Source organism: Balaenoptera musculus, chromosome 6 (assembly GCF_009873245.2).
Source record: "Balaenoptera musculus isolate JJ_BM4_2016_0621 chromosome 6, mBalMus1.pri.v3, whole genome shotgun sequence".
Taxonomy (NCBI): Eukaryota; Metazoa; Chordata; class Mammalia; order Artiodactyla; family Balaenopteridae; genus Balaenoptera; species Balaenoptera musculus.
The window spans coordinates 104,318,456-104,331,446 of NC_045790.1; the positions used below are offsets into that span (position 1 = coordinate 104,318,456).

General features: G+C 35.1%; 1 protein-coding gene across 4 annotated transcripts in view; it reads left to right on the forward strand.

Annotated features, from left to right (window-relative positions):
• The window catches only part of RABGAP1 (RAB GTPase activating protein 1), a 159,896-nt gene that overhangs the window by 76,355 nt on the left and 70,550 nt on the right, over nt 1–12,991 (forward strand). For all 4 annotated transcript variants that reach the window (XM_036854765.1, XM_036854764.1, XM_036854766.1 and 1 more), the window contains one exon: nt 3,258–3,408. In XM_036854765.1, the coding sequence (XP_036710660.1) occupies nt 3,258–3,408 (151 nt within the window). The remainder of the gene's footprint in view (nt 1–3,257; nt 3,409–12,991) is intronic.

The window sequence follows — 12,991 nt, forward strand, 5'->3', positions numbered from 1 at the left end:
GTACAGGAGGAAAATGCAAACCAAAGCATGGTTTGTCTTTACACAAGTGGTTTTAATAAATGAACTCTGCAAAAGCCCCCCAGGGGAATAGTTTTCATTTATTTTTGATATTCCTTTAGCAATCAGGAGACAAACCTGCTGATGCTCTCATCACAATATATTTTCAGTTCAGTGATTTTGGAGTGTTTGGACTGCTGCTGGCAGGAATTTCATCTGTATAAAAAGGTTTCTGCTCTAAAATAGAAATGTAATTGAGTCGTGACATGGTTATATAATAGCGTATTTTAAATTATTTATATATAGCATCTAGGTTTTATAAAATGAACTCACCAACATTTTATACAATTGCTTGGAATTTGTTTTGTTATCAAGCTTTGTTTATTCATTTTGTTATTCATTTGATTAAATGATATCCTTATCTTACTCCTTCAAATATATATATATATTTTTTAATTTTTTTATTTATTATTTATTTATTATTTTTTATTTTTGGCTGTGTTGGGTCTTCGTTTCTGTGTGAGGGCTTTCTCCAGTTGCGGCGAGTGGGGGCCACTCTTCATCGCGGTGCGCGGGCCTCTCACTATCGCGGCCTCTCTTGTTGCGGAGCAGAGGCTCCAGACGCTCAGGCTCAGTAGTTGTGGCTCACGGGCCCAGTTGCTCCGCGGCATGTGGGATCTTCCCAGACCAGGGCTCGAACCCGTGTCCCCTGCATTGGCAGGCAGATTCTCAACCACTGCGCCACCAGGGAAGCCCCAACTCCTTCAAATATATTAACTAAGGTTCCATCTGTCTCAACTGTCTTTCAGGGTGTTTAAAACTGTTTTTGCTGGTTTCAGTCATGTCTTTAGAAATAATAATACAGTTTCTCTTCTTCAATTCATTTTGTCATTATTTTTTTCATCATTATTATATGTGTTCTGTAATAGGAACCATCACAATATCATGGAGTTTTAGAGCTTGGTAGACCTGGCTTCAAATCCTACCTCTCCTATTTCTAAGCTGTGTGATGTTGGGCAGGTCACTTAACTCTTTTGAGTCTGTTTCTTCATTTACAAAATACAAGTCTGTAGAACCACCACTCAGGATTATTCTAGATTAAAAATAATTGATGTTGTAATGGTAGTAATCATAGTAAGAAGTAATAGATTTACCACGTATCTGGTGCTGTGCTAAGTTATGTGCTCTATTTCAACTATAACAACCTTATAAAATAGTATCCATTTTTATAGATGAGGAAACTGGCTTAGAGATTAAGTCAGCAATTCTAGTTAGTAAACAGCACCCAGAATTTTTAACACAGTCAAAGCTGGTTTATTTAACACTACATTAGATTTTAGTGGCAGTAATTGTAATAAATATACCTTTGCGCTCTAATTCTCCACGTTCATTTTGATATGAATTTTAGTCAATAAGAGAACTAATGTCAGTAATAAAATAGTATGCTGAGTTAGCCAGTTATTATTATCAGTGACATAAAATTATTCTGAAAATAATTTTATCAATATAAATCAAGCTAGGGTTATCAAATAATCCTAGGGTTAGGTTTATTTTTTTTGTAAAGAGCTAAGTATAAATGTTTTAGGCTTTGTGGTCAATAGTCTCTGTTGCAACTACTCAACTCTGCTGTTGCAGTGTGAAAGCAGCCATAGACAGTACATAAAGAAATAAAAATGGCTGTTTCAATAAGAGTTGATTTACAGAAACACATGGTGAGACAGATTTGTCCCACAGGCCAAAGTGTACCAATCCTTGAATTAGGTAATAGGACTACTTTTGTCCTTTCTGCTCCCACCTGTTCAACTTGTATATAGGTTTTTTTTTTCTAAGCAAAGCCAAAACTATACTGAATTATCTATAGCTCTTATATTAGGGTGCTAGCATAACAGAATTAACCATTTTTAAATGTACTGCACATTATTGTGCTAGTATTCTGGGAGAATTTTGAGAAAAGTCTCAGACCTTTTTGTATTTTGATAGTGGTCATTTTGTACCAGTAACTTCTGTTTAAATCTGATAGTCACAGGAATTCCTCTGTGTCAGGATCCTGCTTTATGTGTCAGTAGTGGTGGCTTTCAAATCACAAAGCAGCTATGACGTAACATATAGCGCATTCATTGGTCTTAGAGTTTGAGGCTACCTCAGTCTTGTAGTCAACTTCCCTGAACTTCTTTCTGCATCTGTAGAACTGGAGATACTACCACATACCTCAGATGGTTGTTGTAAGCAGCAAATAAAATTATATACAAAAGCACTTTGTAAACTAATACCAACATTTCAAGATTTTTTTAATAACTTAATGCTATGTTTCCTTTATTTATTGTTTGTTTATTTATTTGGTTGCACCGTGTCTTAGTTGTGGCTCTTGGGCTCCTTAGTTGTGGCATGCGAGCTCTTAGTTGCGGCATGCATGTGGGATCTAGTTCCCTGACTAGCGATCAAACCCTGGGCCCCTGCATTGGGAGCTCGGAGTCTTAACCACTGTGCCAACTGGGAAGTCCCTCAAGATGTTTTATTTCCTCCCAAAAAAAGTATTTTAGGGAATTCCCTGGCGGTCCAGTGGTTAGGACTCTGTGCTTCCACTGCAGTGGGGGCATGGGTTTGATCCCTGGTCTTGGAACTGAGATCCCACATGCCGCACAGCACGTCCCCCCAAAAAAAGTTGTTTTATTTCCCCCATTTTGTAGATGAGATAAATGAAGCTCAAGGACTTTAATGACTTGTTTTGATGTTATAATAGTACAGTAGAAACTTTCTTATTCACCATAGTTACTCAGAAAAGTTACTGGAAGTAAGGTGTCATAAAAACTGCTGAAATCATATATCTTTATATTTATTCTAATTTGGAACAAATGTATATTTAAATGTAAAACGTAAAAATACACAGTTCACTTATCAATTTTGATGCAGAGTCGAGCTCTTATCTTTGGCTATGTGTCAAATGATTGGAATTTTGCTTTGTTTTTCATATACAAACTGCAACCATAAAGCTGTGGTTTCCAGTTTTGCTTTTTATCAAAAAAAAAAAAAAAGTAGAGTAATAATTTAAAAATACTTTAAGAAGCAGTCTGACTTCAGAATTCTTTCCTCCACTCAATCTTTTACAGTTATATTGGCCACATCTAGTTCAATGGCTTTTTTTTTAAAATATATTACCTTTATTAAGTCTTTGTATATCATTTAGTTTAGCTTTCATAAAAATAACACTCTTTTAGAGAAGCTATCTTTTATGCACTTATGGATTATGGCTTTATTTTTAGGCATCTTAACTTGAGCGTGAGGCCAAAGCAGTTGTCATCCTTAGTAAGAAGCGGTGTTCCTGAAGCTCTTCGAGGAGAAGTCTGGCAGCTGCTAGCAGGTTGTCACAACAATGACCACCTGGTAGAAAAATACCGAATTCTCATCACAAAGGTAAGGGGATGATAATTCAGCTTCAGCATTAGTTCTTCTAGAAATTTATTATAAAAAGATCATTGTGGCTACTTGATTTCTAAGAATTTTGTATAATTCCTTTATCTGATGTAAGAGTAGAACTTTCATACTTCTGTCCCAGAGTTAGTGCTAGTGTTGGCACAAAGGAGAAGGCATAGGTTTTCTTCCTTCCTTTTCACCTCAGAGGCAAAAGATGGCCTCTACCCTTTGTGTATCTGAATCTCTTTTGACCATAATTTCATTCTTAGTCAGGTCAGTTGTGCTATGCCATGTGTAAAAACTTTCCTTTGTTTATTTTATTCCTTTTCACACTTCACAGAAATGTGCTCTTTGTAGATAAGGCCTAGTCCTAGTTTTTACAATTGGAAGAACATGGTTCTTTTATCTTAAACCATATTCCCTTTTAGTCCATTCCTCTAAAGTGAAGAATTCTATTTTTTATAGTATCCCCTTCTCAAGTTCATGAATTGCTCAAGGTTTTTGCAAGTGAAGGAACGAAATTATTCCTTGTACAAGTATACAAGAATTTAAACTAATTTTTTGCAAGGTCAGGCTGTGCTTTGTGCCTTTTGCAGGACCCATGGTACTGGTTATAAGTTTTGTTTTTGTCTTCTAAAATTATTCAAGTTTTTATCTTTAGGAAGCAGTTTCTCCAGTGGTATACAAATCCCAAACCTGAATTATGAATGAATTTCTCAGAACCCCCAGTAATATATGAGAATTTTTCAATGTGACAAAAGGTGGGACTTCTTTTAAAAATATATTAAAACCTTATGAGGTGAATAGTATCTCTATAAAACTATAATTTAAAAAAAAAAAAAAAACCTTATAGGTAAGGACAACATTTGAACATGAAATCAGATCTTTCCTCAGCAGAAGTATGACTTCTTTTTTAACACCTTTATTAGAGTATAATTGCTTTAGAATGGTGTGTTAGTTTCTGCTTTATAACAAAGTGAATCAGCTATACATATACATATATCCCCATATCTCCTCCCTCTTGCATCTGCCTCCCACCCTCCCTATCCCACCCTCTAAGTGGAGAAAAATGACTTTTATTTGCTCAAAATATTAGTGTTTCTATTCATCATCTTGTTTCCAGACAGATGTATTTTCCCTCAGGAACTAATATTCTGTTTCCCTTCATTATGTTGATGTTATTGTTTAACCAGCTGTATTGAGTGCCTATTACAACCACAGTGTTGGAGCTAGGAGGTCAAACACAAAAGCAATTAACATAAATCATGTGATAGTCTGGAAAAGCACAGTGGGAACCATCAGAAGGAGTGATTAATTCAGCCTGGGGGAATAGGAGAGTCTTTATCAGAAATATGATGTTTAAGATGGGTTCCAGAAAAGATCTCCCCAGGCATGGAAGAATGGCAGAGCGTTGTACTCATAGTATCATTGGAGACATGGAAGAATGAGGTTATGCAACATGTATGGCTAGCAAAAGTACACTTAGTTGATTTTTTTCTTTTATTGGCAAATCCTATTTTGGATATGTAATTATAACATTTTGAAGTCCTTTGAAATATTTGGCCAAAAATTATTTCTTAAATATTTTTGGTGTGGCTACTCATAGAGATAATTTAAAGACATGAAGTATTCTGTTTTTCTGGTTCCGTGAAAATGATGATATCTGTTTCTCGAATGGGAACCTGGTAGTTATTATTGTAATTGACATTTAAAAAATTTGCTCTGAATTTTTTTGAGAGGAGAAACTACTTTAAACTTTTTAAAATTTATTTTTACAGCAAGCTGTAATTTACATAGGCTAAAATACACAACTTTAAAGTGTACAGCTCAATTACATATTTATACACTGCTCTGATCATTACCAAAAGGAAGAATATATCCATCACCCCAAAAAGTTATTATTGTCCCTTTCTGGTCATAACCACTCCTACGCCACCCCTGAAAAACCAATACAGTAAGTCCCCTACATACGAACCTTCAAGTTGCGAACTTTCAAAGATGCAAACACGTTTGCATGTCCAGTCATGTAAGTTAGTTCACATATCTGGCGTACATTGTCATGCGGTGCATCGTGTACAAGTGGTTGTGCTTTTGTGTTCTTTACTGTACAGTACTGTATAGAGTACAGTAGTACAGAATCTTTATTTCAAGCCCAGGATGTCCAGAAGCCAGCATGAAAGCAGTGGTGATGTAGCTGGTACTACTGTACTTTTCAAGGTACTGTACTATAAGGTTAAAAATGTTTTCTTTATTTTTTGTTTTTATTTGTTTTTTATGTATTGTTTGTGTGAAAAGTATTATAAACCTATTACAGTACAGTACTATATAGCCTATTGTGTTAGTTGGGTACCTAGGCTAACTTTGTTGGACTTGGGAACAGATTGGACTTACGAAAGCGCTCTCAGAACAGAACTCGTTCATATGTAGGGGACTTAACTGTATTCTGACTTCTCTTTCCCTAGATTAGTTTTGATTGTTCTTGAACTTCATTTACAAACAATCATACAGTCATGCAGCATGTACTCGTTTGTATTTGACTTCTTTTGCTCATCCATTTTGGGAGTGTATCAGTAGTTCATTTTTTATTTGTTTTCGTTTTTTTAATTGCTGAGAATATTCCATTGTATGAATAAATCACACTTTAAAAAAATCTGTTCTGCTATTATAGATGTTTGTGGCTTTTTTTTTCTCCCTGTTTTAGCTTTTATAAAGCTGCTGTGAACATTCTTGTGTATATTGATAGCAGGTGCTATGGTCTGAATGTGTCCCTTAAAATTCATGTTGAAACCTAACCACTATACCAAGGTGATAGTAATGAAGCAGGGCCTTTGGGAGGTGATTAGGCCATGAGGGCAGAACCCTCATGCTTGGGTTAGCACCATTATAAAAGAGTCTCGGGAAAGATCCCTCCCCACCTTCCACCATGTGAGGATACAACTAGAAGTCGGCACTGTGCAGCCCAGAAGAGGGCCTTCACCAGAGCCCAACTGTGTGGCACTCTGATCTTACACTTCTAGCCTCCAGAATTATGAGCAATAAAATTCTGCTGTTTATAAGCCATCCAGTCTATGGTGTTTTGTTATAGAAACCCAGGCAGACTAAGACAGTGCAGTCTTTTATTCAGTTATTCTTCTATTGGTAGGCATTTATTTTGTTTCCAGTTTTTAGCCTCTAAATAGTGTTTACTAAACAACCTTACACATGTTCTAAATCTTTGACTTTTATTGAATAGTCTCAGTAGTGTGATTGTTGGATCAAAGGGTAATATGTTTTTTAAACTTGTTATTTAATTTTTGTATTTAATTTACTTATGTCCAGATTGCCTCTCTGAAAGGCTATGACAGTTCACAGTTCCACCAGCAATGTAGGAAAGTACCTATTAACACATATCCCAAACAGTATTAGTTATCACTGTAATTTTTGCTGTCAGTGGATGTAAGTGATGCCAGTATGTATTTAGTTTGCAGTTCCCTGACTACAAATAAATCTGAGCGATTTGCTCTTCCATGAATTATCTCTTTATATTCTTTGTATATTTTTCTTTTTTTTTTTTTAATAAATTTATTTATTTATTTATTTATTTTTGGCTGTGTTGGGTCTTAGTTTCTGTGCGAGGGCTTTCTCCAGTTGCGGCGAGCGGGGGCCACTCTTCATCGCGGTGCGCGGGCCTCTCACTGTCGTGGCCTCTCCCATTGCAGAGCACAGGCTCCAGACGCGCAGGCTCAGTAGTTGTGGCTCACGGGCCTAGCCGCTCCGCGGCATGTGGGATCTTCCCGGACCGGGGCACGAACCCGTGTCCCCTGCATTGGCAGGCGGATTCCTAACCACTGTGCCACCAGGGAAGCCCCAAGTATATTTTTCTGTTAACTTTAAGATGTCAGTTTCTAAGTACTTTATATAATTATATTCTTTGTAGCTTCATTATAAATATCTTTCTAGAATTTTAGATTTATATTAACTTTGTGGTTTCACGCCATACGAAACACTTTCAGTTTTTATGTAGAAAATTGCATCTTGGTTAAGGTCTCTCCTACCTCTAGATTTTGTAAATATACTTTCCAACGTTTCCTTGTGAGATTTTTATTGTACGTGTTATATTTTTACGTCTTTAATCCATCTGGAATTTATTTTTGTACATGGCATATGATAGCAGTCCAATTTTACTTTCTCCCAGATGGATAACCAGTTGTGCTACTTCTATTTTCCTACTGAGTAGAACTGCCATCTTTGTTATATCTTAAATTCTCATATATGCTGGGATTGATTTCTAGCTTGTTCTATTTATTTATTTTTGTGTATTCCTATACCAATACCGTTTTGGTTAAAGAGGCTTTGAGTTATGTTCTAATATCCGGTAAAGCAAGTCTTTTTTTCACTGTTTCCTGTTTCATATTTTTCTTATCTATTTTTGCATATTTAATCTTCCATATAAACTTTAAAGTCATTTTCTCCAGTCTCACCATTATCCTGTAAGGTTATATAAGGATTCTAGTTTGAATTACATTTAATTTACACATTAATTTAGGTTATAATATCTTTACATCTGAGAATATGGTATGCCTTTCCACTTGTCAAGGTCTTATTTTATGTCTGTTAAAGACTTCAGAGTTGCCTTCATATATGTCTTGTTCCTCTTTTGTTAAATTTATTCCTAAGAATTATCTTAGAGTGTTCTCACTATAGCAAATGGAATATTTTTTTTTCTGATTTCCATTTCTAAATAACTAATTGCTACAACAGAGAATAGGCATTAATTTTTTCTAATTCTCTATCCATCTACATCTTGATATTTTGATTAATCCTCCTAATTTTATACTAGCATCTTTTAAGATTTTCAGGTATATGATAATATCAGCAGCAAAAACAGTTTCACTTCTTTTTTCACTGTTTATGCAGGCTACTAAATTTTCTTGTTTTTGTTTTTATATTTGATAGAAGCTTTAAGACAGTGTTTAATGATGGTGGTGATAACTAGCATCCCTATTGAGTTCCTGATTTTAATTAAAATGGTCTTAGTTTTTCAGACTTCTGGAAAGCATGCTATTCAATTGTGGGGTTTTTTTGGTAATACTTTTTATTTTATTTAAGTGATTTTATTCTATCTCAGGCTTTGATTTTTTTTATTAGGAATGTCTGCTGAAATTTTATGAAGGACTTTTTCAGCACTTAATAGTGAATATGATTTTCTTTAACTTGTTGATGGAGTAGATACGTTATCAGCCTATGATAGACTTCTTGATATTGAACTACCCTTGGCTTCATGGAATAAATTTCTGCAGACCAAATACTCCTGGATTTTTAGTTTTATGTTCTTTCTGGTCTTTGACAGAGGGTTCCTCAATCCTAGTCTCTAGTTAGAACTTGTCAGGCACAGGGGAAAGAAACCCTAATAAGTAATCCACAGGGACTCCTACGGGCTCTCTTACTCCCATCTGTAAGACCTATAGCTATTTGGGTCTGGTAAATCAAATAAATTGGAGTTGAGAATGGAGGGAAAAGAGGGCGCTTTCTGGTCTCCAGCTTCCAGAATCATCCTCTGATCCTTCTTTCTTTTGGTTATTTTTCACCTTTTGTATCAGTGACTGTTTATTTATTTTGCTTAGTACCAAAAATTTACATCAGAATGGCTTCCTTAACAGATTCTTTTAATAAATAAAAGAATAATGAAATAGCAGCGTGTTCTGATGTTTCTCTTTCCTTCCATCCAGTCAGCCTTGTGTTTTCTGAAACCTATTTGCATTGTTTTCGCTAGTGATTTTAGTGGCAAACCTCAGTGGTAAGAGTCTTTTGCCATGAATTTCAAGTTTTTATCCAGAGCCAGATAATCGATATTTACATTTCTGATTGTCCAAGGGAAACCCTGGAGGCCCAGCCACATTTTACCAGTCTGGAAAAATAATTTAAATATCTAATTATAACTTCATTATTATGCAGATTGTTTTGTTTTAATTAAAAATCTCTTCCTGGTCAATTTGGTAATAGTCAAGGATTCAATAATATTTAATCATAAGAACTTCCTGTGGATACTAAACAAAAAGGGGATCAAGTTAGCAAAAAGAGCCCTGGCCATGAAGTTAGGAAGTGTCTGGGTACTAGTTTCAGCTCTGCCACTGGCTTACATGAACTCAGATGAGGTTCTGACTATTTCCTTTTCTCTGCTGAAATGAGGTTGCTGAAGTAAATGGTTGAGCTTCCTTTAAGTTTCCTTTAAGCTTTAACATTCTGGAAAAATGAAATGGAATGTTTGAGTCCTGCCCCCAAAATAGCCTGTGATTCTACTGTTTCACAACTCAGTACTCTTGCTATCTGATTCTGTAAGAAAACAGATTGCCAGTGGACTTCTAGAACTTTATTGTCTGCTCCCCTATAGCAGTTGCCATAGTAGGTCAGCTATAGACTGAATGTTCTTGTCTCCCCAAAATTCATATGTTGAAACCCTAACACCACCCCTACCCCCAACAATGTGATGGTGTTTGGAGGTGGGGCCTTTGAGAGGAGATTCAAGATTCAAGGGGCCTCTCAAGAGGGTAGAGCCCTCATGAATGGGCTTAATATCCTTATTAAAAAAGACCATAGAAAGCTCCCTTGCCCCTTCTGCCATGTGAGGACACAGTGTAAGATGACTGTGGATTCTTACCAGACACCGAATTGCCAGCACCTTGATCTTGGACTTCCCAGTCTCCGGAACTATGAGAACTAAATTTGTTGTTTATAGGCAATTCAGTCTATGGTATTTTTGTTATAGCATTCCTAATGGACTGAGATACTATTCCTTTAAATTGTTATTTGTGAAAATAATTTTTAAGTCCCTATATCCCATCTTTGTAAATTCATGTACCCTCTGATGAGTTTCTGTAAGTCATATCTGTCCAGGCAGTTTTCAAGTTCTTTCCGAATTATAAGACTATAAAAACATAATTAGGTTTGGTCATATTAAAATTGCTGATATTTGACAATGTTTGATTTACAAATAGGCAATTTCACATGCACCAACCTAATAATTATGGGTGAATTAAACTGTTAGCATACTAGGATTTTACTTGAAAGGTCTTCCCATCCAAAAACAAATGCCTGTTGTTTTATTAGGTATTTGTTGTTTAGTCAATCAGAAATACCTTTGAAAGCCTGCTTTGTGCCGGCCGTGTGTTAAGGTCTTATGGATATGCCCATGAATAAAATGTACCTGTTCTCTGGTTTGGAGGAATCTACAGTCTAATGAGGGAAATAGGCAATTAACTAACCATTTGGAATAAAGTTGCATGAGGGTTATAGAAAAGAAGATACATATTGTTGTGCAGCAAATGACAAGGACTTCTCATCTAAGGGTTCAAAAAGTTCTCTTGTTCAGAATTATCCAGGGAGGGGGATTGTGGTGGTAGGATAGGGGGGCATGTGTGCATGGCATGTGTGGTGTTAAAAGTCAAAGGGAAAAGCATGTTCTCAAGGGTGATAAAGAGCTTGGCAATTTCAGAGTGTGAAAGTAGGTAAAGCCAGAGAAGGCAGGTAGGAGCCAGATCTTAGAAAGCTTAAATAAGGCATATTTAATATCTCAGGCAATAGGAAGTCATTTTAAGTAGGCAAATCATATATTCAGGTTTGGGAGGCAGTATGCAAAGTGATTTAGTGTGTCCATCTAAAGGTAGATTGTCTTGATTCAAATCCTAGTTTTGTATTCAGGCCATTGACATTGGGCAATTTAGCATTAAGCTTTTTGTTTCCTATGTGTAAAATGGGATAATAATAATATCTTATTTGTAGAGTTGTTAGAATAACTTAGATAATGCATGAAAACACTTAGAACAATTCATAGCCCCTGGTAAGTATAAATTAACCGCTTAGTTATTGTTATTATTTATATTATCATTGAGTTAGAATGGAGTAAGATTAATTGCAGCAAAACCTGTTAGTAATTCAGGCAAGAGATAATTGTCACTTGGTTTGTTATTGTTATTATTTGTATTATTGAGTTAGAATGGAATACGATAAATTGCAGCAAAACCTGTTAGTAATTCATGCAAGAGATAGTTGTCACTTGGTTTGTTTTAGTGGCAGAAGGGATAGAGAAAGAGATATGTCTTGAGAGAAATTTCAGAGGTAGAATCCTTGGCACTTGGTGATTGAATGAATGTGCAAGATGAGGGAGAGGGAGGAATTAAATTGGGTTTGGAATGACATCTATATAAATACACCCACATCAGCTGAACTAAAATAATATGTTGATTAAATAAATTAACAATTTAAAGCTCATTTTTACTAAATAATAAGTGATAGATAATGCCCAGAAGTGAATCTTATGAATTTCAAGCACTGAGATTGATCCTTTTCCATCTATAGTAGATAAACTGCTGAGGAGGTTGGGAGAAGAATAAATGTAATTTGAACAATCTTTTCTCTTTTTTGTTTGATGTTTCCTTTCTCTTTCTGCCATTTTTCATTTTTAGTTCTGTGATTTGGTTATTTTAATTTTTTAGTGTTAGGTTGAGCCATATAGAAGTTGCCATTTTTGTAGATCAGAAAATATTTAACCAGAAATGAAATGGTTAAGTATTAACAATTTCACATGGTTCATCTAGTTATATTCTCATTCTGTAAAAATTTTTAACTGGGGCTGTAGGTGTCTGTTTTGAATTAAATTGAGTACCAAGGCCATCTGAAGTAATGTTGCAGTGATGGCATGAGGACAAGTGGAGCTAAGCCCCATGAAGTAGGTGACTTAACCTGGCATCATCTATTCAGTGTGGCTCTGGGAGGGCATCATATGGCCAGGTTTTTTGTTAGCTTTACCAAAAGGGACATGTTATATATTACTTTGGCTTTTTTTTTTTTTTTAACCTGATTGTAGAAATAGCACATAGAAATTAGCAAATTCACAAAACATAGAAAACCATAAAGAAGAAAATTAAAAATCACTTGTAATCCCACTATCCAGTGAAAAGTAGAATTGATTTTTAATGTATTTTCTTCCAGTCATATATACAGAAATACTCTTTTATTTAAAAAGAAATCATGTGACTGCATTATTTTAAAGGGGAAATGTATGTATAGATTTTTGTGAGGACATAGATTTATTGCTCCCCCTTGTCATTAGTAATTTGTCTCCTCTGGAGAAAATGGTTTCCTTTAATCCAAAACAAAACATTTAACTTTTGACTGATTATTTTTTTTTAATTCCTAGTATGAATATTTTGATTATAGCTCCTAGAGTGGTTTTACTAAAATAGAAACAAAATGGAAAGAACTACTATTGTACTAATGGTATTGTAACAGTTTGTGGCTTTTGTTGCATTTTTATAACATTTTTAATTCTTTAAAATTATCAGTTAATGTAATACCTGTTTTTATCAGTGTAACTGTCTAGTTTCATACATGAGAAACCTGAGATGGAATAAGAATAAGTTACATGCCCAAATTTACAAGTAGTTAAAAAAGCCTGGACTCTTGACTTTGGTGAATGGTTTTTCCATTTATTGAAATATAACAATCAGAAATCATTCTTTTTTTAATTCAATATTTATTAAGCACTCAAAACATGGAAGTCCAAAAATAAAGTCTATGTCAAATGTATAGAATAGTGAGTAACCTG